Source organism: Halichoerus grypus, chromosome 1, assembly GCF_964656455.1.
Source record: "Halichoerus grypus chromosome 1, mHalGry1.hap1.1, whole genome shotgun sequence".
NCBI lineage: Eukaryota > Metazoa > Chordata > Mammalia > Carnivora > Phocidae > Halichoerus > Halichoerus grypus.
In genome coordinates, this window is record NC_135712.1 from 41362268 (window position 1) to 41378929 (window position 16662).

The following is a 16662-nucleotide window of genomic DNA, read 5'->3' on the forward strand; positions in this document are numbered from 1 at the left end:
TACCCAGGTGTCCCACCCCTTTTTATTTTCATAACACCATTAAATACTATGCTCTATTGCTGTGTTACCTGCCCATGAGATTCTTCTCTATATTTTGAGAAGTTTATTTCTACCTTAATTAAGGAGAGATATTTTGTATTTTTGAAATACATATTAGAATAGACATACACTTGTGAAACCTCATAGTGACATTTTTTTTCTTTGAAAACATATTCTTATGCAAGAAGAAAAATATTTTTTTCTTGAATAGGATGGAGCTAATTTTATGTAAAATTCAAGTATATAGACATGCTATTCTATACAGTTATGAACATTTATGTCTTCCCTAACAGTTTCAAAATAGGTGATTGGTTGAAATTTTTATGAAACACTTATTTGACTAATGGTTTTGTTGATTGGGCATCTATTTATTGGCTTCTATTTGCTTTTTATGTTTTCTTTGTAAAATTCATTCTTACCCATTTAGAGAATGAAATTTCAGAGTATGTTGAGTAGAAATCCCCTTTTTACCTTGGGGCAAAGATTTACCATAAACATAAAAATACATGAAAAAAGAGACTCTAGAATTACACTAATTCATTTTTTTCTATGTTATCTTACAAATGTTAGACATGAAGGTACTCAGAGCAAATACTGGATACTTTTAAATTACACACTTCTAGTTGGTAATATTTTGTGATCATAAAGTGAATACTTAAAGGACACATTATAGGTTTCTTTTAAATCCATCACTTTTTGACCACAATATTATCAAACAAGTCATTTTAATAAATTTCACAAAATAAAAATGGGATGGAAAGCTGATAGGATCGTAAGATGTGTTAAAATATAAATTTGAAAGTTACAGAGGTGTTTCCTCAGGATAAAAATGGACATTGTTTTAGAATCATGGAACACTATATCTAAAACTAATGATGTAATGTATGGGGATTAACATAACAATAAAAAATTAAAAAAATGGACATTGTTTTAAAATAATTTTATCTAGAAGTAAAGCAAATCTAAAGGACTTCTGATAAAATATAATGATGTCACCATTTTTCAAATTCTAGATGGTGATCTTCTCTTTTGGAGAGTGGATAATTAACAGTATAACTAAGTGGCAAATATTTTTGCATTGTCTTGCAGCATCCATAGAATTCTTTTTTTGTTTTTCCTCTGAGTCTTCTAACTTTTATAGGCTTTCCTTTAAATTTTAAAAATTGTGCTATTTTCTGTCTAAATGTTCCCAAGTGAGGTATAGTTACTTGAGATAAAAAGTGTGAAATTCACATTTAGTGGAGCTGTTGACATTTGCAGTCAACGATGATTTTCCCCATGTGGCATTTTTTAAAGAAGAGAGGAAAAAGGAAACATCTATAGCAGTATAATAGAAACAAGAACTAATAAAAGCCGTGGTAAGAGTGTGTGTGAGGATGTGTGTGTGTTAGTGTGTGTTGTGACTATGTAGTGATTTCGGTGTATAAGTCTAAGTCACACATATAGTATGCATAGTTAAGTTTCTTACTCTCATGACATGTACCTTAAGCTCAAATTACACACACACACACGCAATGTTCACTGACTGAAGTGTTGTGATATTTTTGTGTGTACATGCTAGTCTTTTTGCTTCTAAAACCCCTTTAGTTTTTGTTTGTCCTTAGATAAGTGATAACATAATAAGAAAATATAGATAAACAATAAAAACAGGATTACATATTTATTGTATCCTGCCTTTTTCCCATAAAATGTCATACGCATCGTTCTGTGCAAGATATCAACTCCATCAGATAAATGTATGAATATAACATAATGTATTTGTGAACGTGTATGAACATGGCATAATTTAACCACCTTTCTAATTTGAGACATTCTGTTCTTTCTAATTTGTCATTATTATAAATATATCTTTGTGTATATAAACATACACAGGACCTAATTGTTCTTTGTGTATTCACATGCAATAGATCCTTTGGAGATCACATCTAAGGTTTTCATGACTTGTGTCTCAAACTCCTACTCTGGGTGATTACAAATCTACTATGGAAATTCTATTCTAAAATTAGTTTATAAACATAAATATTGGATTGCTGACCTCCCCGTGCTCTAGCCATGGTTCCAGTGCAGCCTGGAGTGATTTACCTTCTCCAAAATCACTTCCTAGTAATAGTTTTCTTAGACATTCCAGTGCTATTCTGGTCTAAGGAAGACTTCTGGCACTATTCTGAAGTCTTTCCCAGGCTGTCTGTCAGTATGCCCTGAGTATAGATTTGGGTCCTATGCATTTTACATTCACCATAATAAAACCCCATAAAAATGATTTTTCTCTTTCATATCCCCCCTCTCTCTCTCCTTTCCCCCTCTCTTAGTATTTACCTGTCCGTTACGTACATATTCCTGTGACTTTGTAAACTTAGTTAATGGGTCTCCTTCTCTGGGCATTGATAATTAAGGACAGAAAAGCTCAAATAGTACTACTCTTAGGATTCACAGTTCTTCCCTGGAAGTGGAAGACAACTGAAGAGCTGGCCAAATGCAACATCCTCAGGATGGGGGGCTGTTTTAGTATTCTCTTTGTGGCCAATGTGCATTGGACATATTTCAGCTTTACTGGCACCTGTCTTGCTAAATCTGATGGAACAACAACAAACACAATAAAGTCTTGTTACTCAGCTATCTTTGAGCCACACCAGATTGTGATTGATTCTGTTGTGTTTAATGGTGTGGTGGCATTTTGCCTTAGGCCTTTTTTATTGAACAGTGGAAGGAACAGAAGAAGGAAACACTTGATCACTTTGTAAATGCTGCACATTGCAGGCAGGGTTTAATGACTGAACGTAGCCACTTCCAGTGTATTGAAATGCCTCGGCCTTGCCTCAAACCATTGTACCTCTATTCAAATGGCAAAGAATAGAGTTCCTGTAAGATTGTGGAGTGCAGCTCATTTTGGGAATAAACAGTTGCTTTGACCTTGTACCGGCAAATAGACCCTGTCAGGCCTGGAATTGCAAGGCCAGGAAATCATCTGTTTAGTCAGTGCTGGTTCTGGTCATTAGTTTGTGTTTATGGCTGGGAATTGATAATATAGCCCTGTGTCTATGGAGCTAAAGTCTGAATACTAAAAGGGACCTATTTACCAACAGCTTTATTTTTTAATTTAAAGTTAATTCAAATTGAAATGAGCCTTTTAACCCTTAATTAGGACCATGTTTTCTCTTAAAAGTCAACCACATTAGTCAACTGGAGACAAAATTCACTTTGCAATTGAAAGGCTGTCTACTTTCTTTCAACAGTAGCCACCATGGTTTACTAAGTGCATTTGTTTTCCTTTCACTATGGTAACTTTACCCATTCTCTGTATCAGCGTAGCTCAAACCCATCAATTATGACTTGGAGGAAACTATGCTATGTGCTTTGGGAATAAGGCCAAGATTCTATCTTGAAGCTTTTTTATAATTATTATTCATTGTATACACAGTGCTCATAATACTATTTCATACTTTTTCTTTGTTATTTTCCAAAGCTGATAGTTAGGTTTTTTTTTGTTACCAACCTATTGACCTGTAGTATTTAGTTCCTGTTTTATTGTTACCTCTTCATAAATATGGAATTAGCGGATTCCCAAAATATTTTTAATTCATTCACTACAAAATGGTATTATTTTGGTTTCCTTCTATTATTTTATTCACATTTTTTTAGTGTTTTTCAATAGCAAATTAAGAGTTGGCAAGGGCTTTATCATTTTTGTTCCACTGTGGCCTATCTTGGGGTTCTTCAGTAAGTTTTGGGGTTTGCTCAGTAAGTGAGCAAACATACTCTCACTAACGCGGCACTTAGAATAGAGGAATGAAAATCTAGATTAACAAGGAAAAGACAAAATCTCATGGCAGACTAAATTTTATTTTCAATCTTGTGCTCATTTCCCTTGTCATTAAAAAAAGAAAAAAATCATCTTACATTTTACAAAATTAAAGAGGATTAATATCAATATTTTTATTTTTATTCATTCCCATAAGATTCTCAAAATTTTAAACATCCTACTTTATCTGAAATGTACATAAAATCAAATATGGTTTTATTGTGCTATTGGTTAAGATGAACTATGAAAGAGGGAATTATTTGTTTGGTGGGCAATTTATTTTTCAACCCATTCAATCATGAAATCAACATGCCCTTTGAATACATACCACTCTGATACAGAAAAACACTGAAAAGAGTAAAAATCTGTTATTTCTTTTTAAAGAATATTTCTTTTAAGTCAGAAGAGAACCTCCTTTCTTTGTTTTGTTGCCCTATGGTGATTTAATAATTTCAGTGGAGAATTTTAATCCTTAAAGTAGTAAGGAAAGTGAAGATACTTCGATCTACTTTTTTTGCTACTTAGAAAGTTCTAGGAATTCTACAAGTCTTGGTAAACCAAATATTAACCTTTTAAAGTGTCAACCTGAAGAGTTTTTAGAGATAAGTTAGTCAATGCCCATCACTTGACAAATGAAAAAATAGAAATGTAGGGACTAAAATTGGGTTCAAGGTACTCATTCACTTCAAAAATGCATCTCAACTGCTAGGTTCTGGACAGTGTGCTAGACACTCAGCATACAAAATGAATAGGAAGTAACTCCTGTCTCTATATTGCTCAGGGTCTAACCTGGGAACACATGGTAATTACTACAAATGGAACTTGAGACTTATTTATAGAAGAGGCAGTCACTATCCCAACGACCACATTAAAATTGGAATACTCTTGGTCCGTGACTTTGAAATAATACCTATTTAGCGGAAGAGACTAGATCCTAACCTGCATTTTCTCCTTCCTAGTACAGTGCTCTTCCTATAAGATGCTGAAAACAACTTGAAGTCTTGGGATAAAAAGCAGAGAAATGAAAGAATTTCTTGGTGAAAATAACATTAAAATGTCATATTGAAAATTATCTTGGCACTCACATTTTCAAGTGAGGAGATCCATTTCTAAAATAACCATGCCATATGGATTTGATCTTTTTAAAGCTAGGATTGCAGCTTTTATCACTGTAGGACTGGACACAATAGCGTCTAGGTCATTTTGGAGATTAATACATATTTGTCTGAGGAAAATGAATAAACAAAATCCAAACCTTGTATGAACAAGTCTCATTACTTAGTAAATCCGTGCTGATATCCAGTAGGGTTTGAGGAATGGTTATTAATTTAGACTCATGGCTCACCTTATTTAGATTTATCAACACAAAATCAAGGATGAGAACTCCTGCCAAACTTAACTACTTCAAAAATCTTCATTAAAGCAGGAGAATAGGGCGCCTGGGTGGCTCAGTTGGTTAAGCGACTGCCTTCAGCTCAGGTCATGATCCTGGAGTCCCTGGATCGAGTCCCACATCGGGCTCCCTGCTCAGCAGGGAGTCTGCTTCTCCCTCTGACCCTCCTCCCTCTCATGCTCTCTGTCTCTCATTCTCTTTCTCACAAATAAATAAAATCTTAAAAAAAAAAAAAAAGCAGGAGAATAAAACATTTCTGGGACCACAAAAACTAGGGTGGTAATGTGCCTCCACTCAAATGATTATGAAACTGTTTAGTTACTCTTTGGTTTTACTACCCTGGGATTGAAATCTGTGAATAATCTAACCAGTGTTTGAGAAGAACGCATATACTAGGTTACCTGAAGAAATCTGTAAATCAGAATTCTGTCATTTTGGCAGAGGTTTTGAATATGTGTGTATCCACCTTAGTTGAATATTGCTTTAGTAGCTCTCCTGGACCAGGGAAGGCCTTAACTATTTAGCAGATTTTTTTTTTAATTTTAAAACTTAAAACTGGATAAATCTGAATTAGTATCTATTTTGTCTATTCTTTTTTCCTTGATATTCTGTAGTAAGTTGACTAAGATTTCCCTTGAGTAATGAAAAGAAAGAAAACATTACTCTCTACTTCTTTCCCTGATGTTTTTTATACTAAACCTTCTCAGTCTCTGAAATAATACTTGGATGACAGAAATATGCTGATTGTTTTATCACTAGTTTTGCTTTCAAATTACAATCATTGCTTTTCTTACTATAAGCAAGATACTAAAACACAGGTATTTATGCCCCTTAGAGGTAAAGTTTCAAATTCTTCCAGGAGGATTTTTTTGAAAGATGAAGAAGATATAAATAGATAGGTATTTAAGCACAAAATGATTGACTGCAAGGGAGAGAGATAAGAGAGATTATTTATTGATGGGAAAAATTCCAGAAGTAAGTATGCTATATAAAGAATTTCTCCTTATGCATTTAAAGACAGTGTTTCCTACCAGTATAATTTTGTTACTGAATATAAGTTATTCAGTCATATTCTCAAATTTGTTGGACAATTTCAGTAGAAGATTTAAAGATCCTGCGTGTAGCAAGAAAGGAAAAATTTACTTGCATGACTCCCACATATCATGAGTTGTGCTATTCCTGAATTTGACAGTTCTGCCCATCTCCCATAACAATATTAGACATCAAATAGATAGAAAATCCTAGAGAATGACAAGAAAACATTACCCTTTGTGAAATAGTTTCTTACTAGGAGTAGATGATGAAAGATTTGCATTTGTTTAATTAAATAAGTTTTAAATGACTATTCTTCAATGTCATAACAACAGCTTAGAATCAGTAGGAAAATAATTCATGGTTCTAGAGAATAATTTGCTTTTAGTAGGTGATTTATATAAAATTAACAGCAGAAAAATCTCTTTTTTGGATTATACCATTGAATTCTTCGTTATCTTGGGGCATGCTACTTTTTCTGTTTGTGCTTCAGTTGTCCATTCTATAAAATGAGTAGATTAATATCTATCCCAATGATTTCAATACAATTGCTGTGAGATTCAATTTAGATGGTACCTATGAAAAGTTTTTCAGAAAGAGTAAAGATGTCCACAAAATTTAGGGTATTGTTATCGAATCTATTACTGGACTCTGTATATAGCTGTAATTTGCTGAATATCAACAAACTGGAGAAGTAGAGCCCATCAGCTTGCTACCAGGTGCCAGAAGATGCAGAGTAGGGGCTGTCCTAGCTGTGTGTCACCTGAAGTCCCAGAGCTCTGGGTCCTCAGACATACAATACACAGACTGGCCAATGTGATTTATTAGGATCTTTTTGGCTCCGTTAGCCTCTATTTAGTATCTCTCAACTGCATTCTCTGCTTGTCTCCCATCCTTTAGAAATACTTTCCTCTGTAGGGATGAGAAACTTGCCCATGGTGACTTAAACAAATAGCGTGTTATTTTTCTGACATTATAAGAAATCTTGAGAGAGGTGCTAGCTGAATCAGCAAGTGCAGGTTACACATCTCATTTTTGTGGCCTTTAACTTATTGTCACATGTAAACCATTATGCAGAGAATCAATGCTGGAATAATGTAGGTAGAGTGGATTCCCTTACATTTGGACCATCTTCTTAGGGGAAAAAAAAGTATTTCAAAGACTTTCATCAGATTTCTTTTTGTATCTTTTTGCCCATTTTTGGCCATCACTTTGGCCATCCATAAATATTTGCAATCATGTCTGTGTAAAGGAGTACTCGGCAGACTGAGATTCTGAAGAAAATCAAAATTCTATCAACAAGGAGAAAGCAAGGTTAGTTAGGTGTTTAGTATGCAACCAACAGTACTCATGATGTTCCTCTACTTAATAGTTTGTCTTTTCCTGTTGGTATTTATGTATTTAACTCTGTTACTTACAGGCCAGTTTTCCCTATATTTTCTGATCTTTCTCAAATGAGATTCCTTCTGCGTAGTTCCTTCCAACTGCTCAGTCAGAACGGAATGCTTGCTCCTTGTGGCCTGTGTTAAATGTCTGTTGCCCGCTTTCGATCGCAAGGGCCCTTTTAAGATGGACAGAATTAGGGACATTTGTATCTTCAAGGCTAACAGAAAGCCTGAACAAGAGTAAATAAATGATTGCGAAGGATTTATTAAACTGAATGTGTATGTGTCTACCTATCTTTTACTATTACTATATCTAAGGTTATTGAATCATATTTAGAGAAAGTCAAGTTACTAGTTTGAGTCACATTCTTAACTTCAAGGTTTATTAACTCTAGCTACTTTCAAGTTATTATTAGAAGTCCTGTGCTGGGGGCACCTGGGTGGCTCAGTTGGTTAAGCGACTGCCTTCGGCTCAGGTCATGATCCTGGAGTCCCGGGATCGGGTCCCGCATCAGGCCCCCTGCTCAGCGGGGAGTCTGCTTCTCTCTCTGACCCCCCCCCCATGTGCTCTCTCTCTCTCTCATTCTCACTCTCTCAAATAAATAAATAAAATCTTTAAAAAAAAAAAAAAAAAGTCCTGTGCTGTAGTTAAGAAGTGATTATATGACTGTCCTGTCTTTTTTTTTTCTTAAATATCCCATAGTATAACCATTTATAATATTAACAAAAAGTGATTGTTTTAGTGAATACCTTTATGCTAAATGTTGTAAAAGCCATAAAAACCTCAAATAAAGACATACAGATAAACTTAAAAGCAACCAAAAAAACAAACTACACTGAAACACTGCAACTCAATCTTTCAAAGACTCGGTATTGCCCTCTTGCAAATTTAAAGGCGTTCGATGAGCTAAATTGAAACCAGAAGTTAAATGCATAGTTTGTTTATACTTTATATCATTTCCCCCTGAGGCAGTATGACATGAAATATGAGTGGTAGTTTCTAACCAGTGCTCAAGAACAATGTTCAAAAGTTTATAATCCTAATCCATGTTTGGTTAGGGCAATCTGAGTGGCTCTCAATGTGGCACCAAAACTTGTTCGATTTAGGTAATCCTAGTGCAGCCATTCTTCATAGAAACTAGAAAACAGCAAGACTAGCTTAACGATTGCTATTATCTTTAGTTACTTGAGTTATTGTAATCGTGGGTCTTGACAGTAGATTTCCCTTGGCAGTGTATTTCTCAAGAAACATTCAGTAGGAAGACCCGCTGTTATGGATATAACATGTTACCTTTCAAGATGCATTTAATGATTATAAAAGTTAAGATTTGTCCACACAGGCTTTACTTGCGTGTAAATAACCTGTTATTCACAATATGAAGTTGATATAGGGAAAATTCTGGGATTCAGTGATAAACATAATCTATAGGGTATATTCTATATGTAAGTGCTTTAAGCCATCAAATCTCAGTGTAGATTAAAGAAATCATTGACTTCCAAAGGTAATCTGGAAGACTTAAAAAATTTGGACCCTGAATTGAATCCTCAAAACAATGTCAAGAGACTTCTTGGCAGGATTTTCACTGTGATTTCAGTTCCCAGTGTAATTCTGGTATTGAATCACATGAACCATTACAGCATTTTGAATTTTACATCAGATTAAACAAAAATAATACAGTAGAGGCATATTTCTATAAAAGTAATAAATATATAAAGACTGCTAACTGGGCAGCTGAAATCAATATTTCATGACCAGTTCATTGGGCTTAAAGAAATGTCATTCAGAGATGTCCAGAAAAAAAGAAGATGACACACTTACTTAAAAAGCTTTAACCTAGGCACACCTGGGTGGCTCAGTCCGGTTAAGTGGCTGACACTTGATTTCAGCTCAGGTCATGATCTTGGTGTCTCTCTCTAAAATAAATAAATCATTTTTTAAGATGTTATTTATTTATTTGATAAAGAGAGAGAGAGAACATGAGTGGGAGAAGGGGCAAAGGGGGAGGGGCAGAGGGAGAAGCGGACTCCCCACTGATCAGGGAGCCCTTCCTAGCTCTATTCCAGGACCCCAGGATCACAACCTGAACCAAAGTCAGACGCTTAACCAACTGAGCCACCCAGGTGCCCCTAAGATAAACAAATCTTTAAAAAAAAAGCTTTAATCTAATAACAATTCACAAGTAGATCAGTTTAAATAGAAATTATACCTCCCAGGTATTTGAGGTATAGAAAAGGAACTATACTGAAATAGAAATTATACCTCACTGTGTTTTTGAGATACAGACAAGAAAATACATTAAAATCTTCAGTTTAAGCCATTGCTGTAGAAGTTAAGGAACAACACTGTCAAGGCAGGAAAAAAAAAAAAAAACATAGCTCCTGGGAACCATGCATCAAGAATCTTAAAATAACGAAGCCACGATTTCTTCCTTCAGTTGCTTACACTTTGTGGAGATGGAGTTGTACACACAGAAACCAATAAAAACCGAGCGAGTAGGTAATGCAGTCACTGTACTGCAGAGACTGTACACATTGCATCATGTTTTAAAAGGGAATGGCTACATGATGACATGGCTTTGCTGTATTTTCTCCACAAATAGTTCAATGCCAAGTTAAGCTGTGAAAACATGAGCTGGAAATTTCATCACACTCTGGTGCCAAAATAATCTAAATCTTCGGGGGTTTTTTCCCCTTAACATTTGGTGCAAATTCAAATGTATATGTGGAGAAACTACATTGGGCCACATTATTTGCTTCTGTAAGTTCTGGGAAGGAAAAAAATGGATTTTTATTCATAATGAATGCATACCCTAACATTCTGAAATCTGTTTTACGTGTTTTCAAAAATACATTTTCAAAATTATCCAGAATTTTAAAAGAGCTGTTTTATTTGTAGCTTGCCGACCAGGTTTCTACAAGGCTTCGGATGGTAATATGAAATGTGCCAAGTGCCCACCCCACAGTTCTACTCACGAAGATGGTTCAGTGAACTGCAGGTGTGAGAATAATTACTTCCGAGCAGACAAAGACCCTCCATCCATGGCTTGTACCCGTGAGTAGTTTTGCTGCAACCCATGCCTCCATGTTTGTTTTATTTTGTTTTTTCTTCTTGTTATTGTGCTTCTTTATTCTTTTTTTTTTTTTAAAGCATTTGGCCCATTTCCTTCCGTTATCCATGTGCAAATTGAAAGTTTTCTCTGCTTCACTCTCCATGCTTGGCTAACCACAAATGCAACATTTATCACGCAAAATGAATTAGTTTTTAAAGCACTTCCTGCAACAGGACCCCCAGGAAGAAGGAAAATTTTCTTTATCTTGGTTTAGATCTTGTATTACATTTGACAGAATCGGGGAGGTTATAGTCATGGGATTTGCGTTTTTACATTTCTATTCCCTCTTGTTATGTGTTGGTCATAGGTCATAGGGAAAAAGGACTAAGATTTATAAAACTAATGGTAAAGTTTTCATAACTATTCGCAAGGGCATTGAATTTAGTAGTAAATTCCCTTCTTGGACTACGTGAATGTATCTTCAACCTTGAGTCAAAACTCCCCCGTTCATGGCTTAGGGAGGACAGTGCTCTTGAATCCGTGTGTCTATAATCTCAGGGATCCTCTAAGGATGAATTAAAAGTGTATAATCGAGACAAGATGGTTATTTACCTCTTTCAGTTCCATTGTAAATTATCTATTTCCCTTGTAGTAGAACACAGAAGTGAGGCTCATTAATCTTTGTTGAACTACTTTGCAGGACCTCCATCTGCACCAAGAAATGTTATCTCTAATATAAACGAGACCTCGGTCATCCTGGACTGGAGTTGGCCCCTGGACACAGGAGGCCGGAAAGATGTTACCTTCAACATCATATGTAAAAAATGTGGGTGGAATATAAAACAGTGTGAGCCATGCAGCCCAAATGTCCGCTTCCTCCCTCGACAGTTTGGACTCCTCAACACCACAGTGACAGTGACAGACCTCCTGGCACATACTAACTACACCTTTGAGATTGATGCCATTAATGGGGTGTCAGAGCTGAGCTCGCCACCAAGACAGGTCGCTGCAGTCAGCATCACAACCAACCAGGCTGGTGAGTACATGCTGGACGCTTCCTACTCCTGCCGTCTCAGAGCCAAGTAATGGTTTTGACAGAGAGAGAGTGGAAAAAAGAGTGGGGAAAATTTTTTTTTAGAAAGAGCCCCAGAAGAGCGCCTAGGTGGCTCAGTTGTTAAGCGTCTGCCTTCGGCTCAGGTCACGGTCCCAGGGTCCTGGGATCGAGCCCCATATCAGGCTCTCTGCTCCGTGGGAAGCCTGCTTCTCGCTCTCCCACTTTCCCTGCTTGTGTTCCCTCTCTCTCTGTCTCTCTGTCAAAATAAAAAAATAAAATATTTAAATAAAAAAAAAGAAAGAGCCCCAGAATTTTCTTTTCTGTCACATTTAGACAGTTATGCTACATTGAATAACTCAATTTAATTCTTCAAGTTGGGATAAGTCATATTTATTAGATAATTTTAAGCTAGTTTAATCCATTGCTTTTCAATTTGGAATCTTTAAATAATTATGACACCGGAAATGGTACGTGTGGGGCTCCTTGACACATTTTGATATTTCAAAGAACTTAACAGGCATTGAAACTTAGCTTGCAAAAGGTTATTCAGGATACTTAAAACTAGAAATATCTTTACCTTAGTTATAATATATCATATTTTTGATATCATCATTCAGTTATTTTATGTTCCTCAACAGCTCTGAGTATTATTCGCTGAGATTAATTAAAAATAAGAAAATAAATCCATTTTATTTGATAGATGTAATTTGTACTTAAAAATTCAAAATATGGAACTTGTGGAGTAGTATAGTGAAAAGAGGTCTTGGTGGAGAACAGTTGAAATGACTGATCTAAAAATTTTACAAATATAAATCACTTTTATATTTTTCCACTGAGAATCTTTTTCCAATTAAAACCAAATACTACATTGGCAGGTAGTAAGCCAAGGCCCTTTAACATGGAATGGAAAAATTAAACAAAAAGCAAACTTCTCACCTTTCTTTATCTTTACATCCACATTTCTCTTCTCTTTACTATTAGTAAATTTTGTTCTTTCAATCACCCCTTAAATCTTCTCTGTGTTTTCTCATTCTCTGATAATTCTTACGATTTTTTGGCTATAACTTTTGTGTTTTTGTTTTATTTTGTTTTTTAAACAGTAGAGTCCAAAATTATTTATGGGATTTTATTTGTGATTCTCTCAAACATATGGAAGGTTATACTTGACAAAATATGCCCCTGTGACACACCAGTGATACCCCTTTGAGATAAGGCAATCATAGTGTTTCCATTATTGATAACTGTGATGAATGAGAAATAAACAGTTTTCTTTTGTAGTCAACAAAGCCTGTGCAAAGTTAAGCTGATATTCATTGTATATAACTGTTGCTCTGAGATACCATAATTTGAGATACTGCATTCCAAGCAGCTCAAGACAGAAATATCATTGCATCGTTTATACATAAATAAATAATGGAGCCATAAAGGGGAGAAAAGGAAGAGATGGAATGTGCCCCGAGAATGAGTCAACTAGAAGTACAGGTTCTGGTGTCTGCTCCCAGGTGGGCTCACCCCGGAGCGGGAAGTCAGGATGGAGAGTCAACTTTGCCTCTTATCTGCATGTGGCTTAAATTTGGAAGTCCCTCTGCTGTCTCGTAGGACTTGCCCTTTGCTCTGAGGATGACAGAAGGTGTACTGGATGGCATAACGGAAGGAAAAGAGAGCCCAATAAATTCTCTCTTTGGCTGGGAAAGGTCTTAGAGCATCAGCCAAAAAACTAGCTAAAATACACCACTTTTGTTTCACTTGGCTGTGTCAGGAAGATTAGTTAAACCACCAAAGTTGCACAGTTAAGAGATATGTCACCCATGGCTAATATTCAGTAAATAGGCATCAGTATGACTCTGCTGGCTGTTAAAATTTTGTACTACTTCTATACTAGTTCCAAGTAGTCCTTACTACTCCCGCAGGTGAGTTACGCAAATACCTCTGTATTGGTTCACTTCTCAGGTTTCCTGAGTATAGCCTGCTAAGCCCAGTGTCTCACCTCTAGTTGTCTTCTCCCATAATTTGACACCCAAAGGAGGAAAACTGGCATAAGGGGTGGTCTGCACAGCCCTGCACTGGAACTCCTCCTTCTTGAGGGGTCCTTGTCTCTGCTATGTCATTGATAGGTATTTTGAATATTACCCCTGGCAGAGTCCATGTGCAGATGTCTCCCTTTCTGATTCCACATCCTTCTTTTGTTCCGACTTTGCTTCTGGTCTTCTATACTGATGGAACTCTCACACTTTTACCTTCTCTTATGGTGATAAATAAACTTTATTTGTGGAAAAGGCATGACTTTTAAATGAAGAGTGCTGAGTCATTATTTTAATCTTGCTTACTGAATCTGTATTTTTCCCCACTGGCAGTAGATCCCAGACCAAACAATTTATGTTTTTGCTTTGCTTCAGTTAATGGTATTTAAACTTTGTAACTAATAGTACTTAAAAATTTGTAACTTAGGTTTACTTAACTATCTTCCATGAGAGAAAAAGATGAGTAATGCTGTTGCTATATATTGCATGATTACAGCTTCTCATATTCAGTGAACACAGGGATTTTAAGAAATTATAATTATGTGGCAAATGGCTTTCCCAAATCCTATATTTCATGCTGATTTACTACCTTGTTTAAAATAGGAGCATCAATCTGTGTTATAATTATCTCCTAAGTCAAACAGAAACGTATAAAAACAAGCAAGAGCTCCTTATTTCCTATCTTATCATTGGCCTCTGGCTTTCTGACAATGCATTTATCAGGAAACTAATAGTTCCAGATATATACAGTGAATGAATCTAGGTAAGGGCAACCAAGAGCAGGTCAAGACATTAAAAAATAAATGGGGTTGATGCTTTGGCCCTCCCAGTTACAAATCACAGAGTAAGACAGATTCACCAGGGATGATATCAGTTATTCTCTCTAACCCCACTATCATTTTTTTAAATTAATTTGTCTACACTATGCACCACTAGGCATTTTATATATTTATTTCAGGGTGCCTGTATCATTTTGTGTGCCTGGGGTGGTAGAGGTATTTGTTCCATCTTCAAATCCCCACAGTGAGATATATAAGCAAGATTAGGAGCAATGCCATTTCTCCAGGGAGTATTTCTTTGTTTTGCTTTATTTTTGTTCTTGTGAAGGTTAATGGACTAGTAACCTTGAAAAATGAGCTCCCTACCACTAACAAAGATATGGCCATGGTGGATAGGATCCATGGTTTTTAAATTCCTCCTAGTCTCTCTATCTTTGACAAGGATATAAAGGGGAAACATGAATGTCCCATTTAATTTAGTTTGTGAGATTGAGTTTGTTGATTTTTCTCTTGATTACATTGTGAAAGCCGTGCGATGACCATGTGATAAGGCACCTTCTAAATTGTAGAGGATTATGTTGTAAATTCGGATGTTTGTTCAATATTTTCACAAAGTATGCCAGTGAGATCAAAAGTGTGGTCTCTACATAAAGATTGTATCTATCTGTGAATTTATCAGTCAAACATGTTCAGAAAGAATTGCAGATTGCAAAACAAAAATCTGTAAAGTTATAACTTGGTGTAAATTGTGACTTCTTGTTTTCTTCCCTGAACAAGTGTATTTACTTTTCAGTTCTGGAAGTAATTATTCCACTAGTGGAATATCGTCTCAGTATATTCTCAACCTCCATCAGCATCTGCCCACTTCTTCACTTTTCTACAACATGTAATGATCTCAGACTAAAATAGGGAGCACTGATAGATACTTTAGAGGCTTTCCGTCTTGAGGTTCACCCCACCTCCATTTTACAGCTGGAGAAAGTGAGATCCCAGAGGCTTTTCCAAAATTTCATCAAGAGATCAAACTTTTGCTTATGTCTCCCAACTCCAATTCCATTTCCAACTTCTATCCTCATAGTCTTTCTGTCATCCTGTGATTCATGTCATGTGGCTACCAAAATAACTGCTTAGCCTTGGAGACAGGGGCCTTGCTGGAATATTTACTCTAACTTATGCCATCCCTTGTAAACTTGGTCCTTGCTTCTCAGTCATCTGTCAAAGGGTTTCTTAGGGGCATTCTGCACTAGATCTTCCTTATCATCTCTACTCTTCAGCAAACCTAATCTCATCCTTCATGCCCTCATTCTCCACAGATGATTTTACCTCTGTGATATTGTGATTTATAATAAGAAAAAATACATTTGGTTTTGGTCCCAGTTCAGGGCACAATGCTCCCACAACGCCTGGAATCTCCTAAGTGATAAGAGTAGTAAAGGTGTATTTTGTTATTCATAAGAACCCCTTCATCCAGGCCTGCATTTAGGTTAATGAATTAGCTTTTGGAAAACCCCTAAGGATGGGGTCTGGATTCCGAGGGGAACCAAAGCCTGTGATTAGAAGGTTGAAACTTTCAGGTCCCCTATTTCCCACCCACAACTCCAGGAGTAGGGAGAGGGGCTGGAGATAGAGTTCAATCACCAGGGGCCAATTATGTAATCAGTCTTGCCTACATAATGAGGCCTCCTTAAAAGCCCAAAAGATGGGTTTCAGAAAGCTTCTGGGTTGGTGAAGACATTCAGGTGCTGGTAGGTGACATGCCTGGAGAGAGGGTGTAAGCTCTATGCCTCTTCTGCTATACCTTGCCCTACACATCTCACCCATCTCGCTGTTCCTGAGTTGTATTCTTTTATAAGAAGCTGGTAATCTAGTAAGAAAGATGTTCCCTGCATTCTGGAGCTACTGTAGCAAATTAATTGGACCCAAAGAGGAAGTGGTGGGAATCTCTGATTTATGGCTGGTGAGACAGAATCACATATAACAACCAGGACTTGAGATTAGCAGCTGAAAGGATGGCAGGGGGACTGAGCCCTTAACCTGTGGGGTCCAATGCTAATTCCAGGTAGATAATATCAGAACTGAATTCAGTTGTAAGATACCCAGCTCGTGGGTC

The 16662-nt window shown here is 36.3% G+C and overlaps 1 protein-coding gene across 4 annotated transcripts in view; it reads left to right on the forward strand.

Annotated features, from left to right (window-relative positions):
- The window catches only part of EPHA3 (EPH receptor A3), a 350319-nt gene that overhangs the window by 211579 nt on the left and 122078 nt on the right, over window positions 1–16662 (forward strand). For all 4 annotated transcript variants that reach the window (XM_078060754.1, XM_078060667.1, XM_078060691.1 and 1 more), the window contains exons 4-5: window positions 10545–10700; window positions 11399–11734. In XM_078060754.1, coding sequence (XP_077916880.1) covers window positions 10545–10700; window positions 11399–11734 — 492 coding nt within the window. The remainder of the gene's footprint in view (window positions 1–10544; window positions 10701–11398; window positions 11735–16662) is intronic.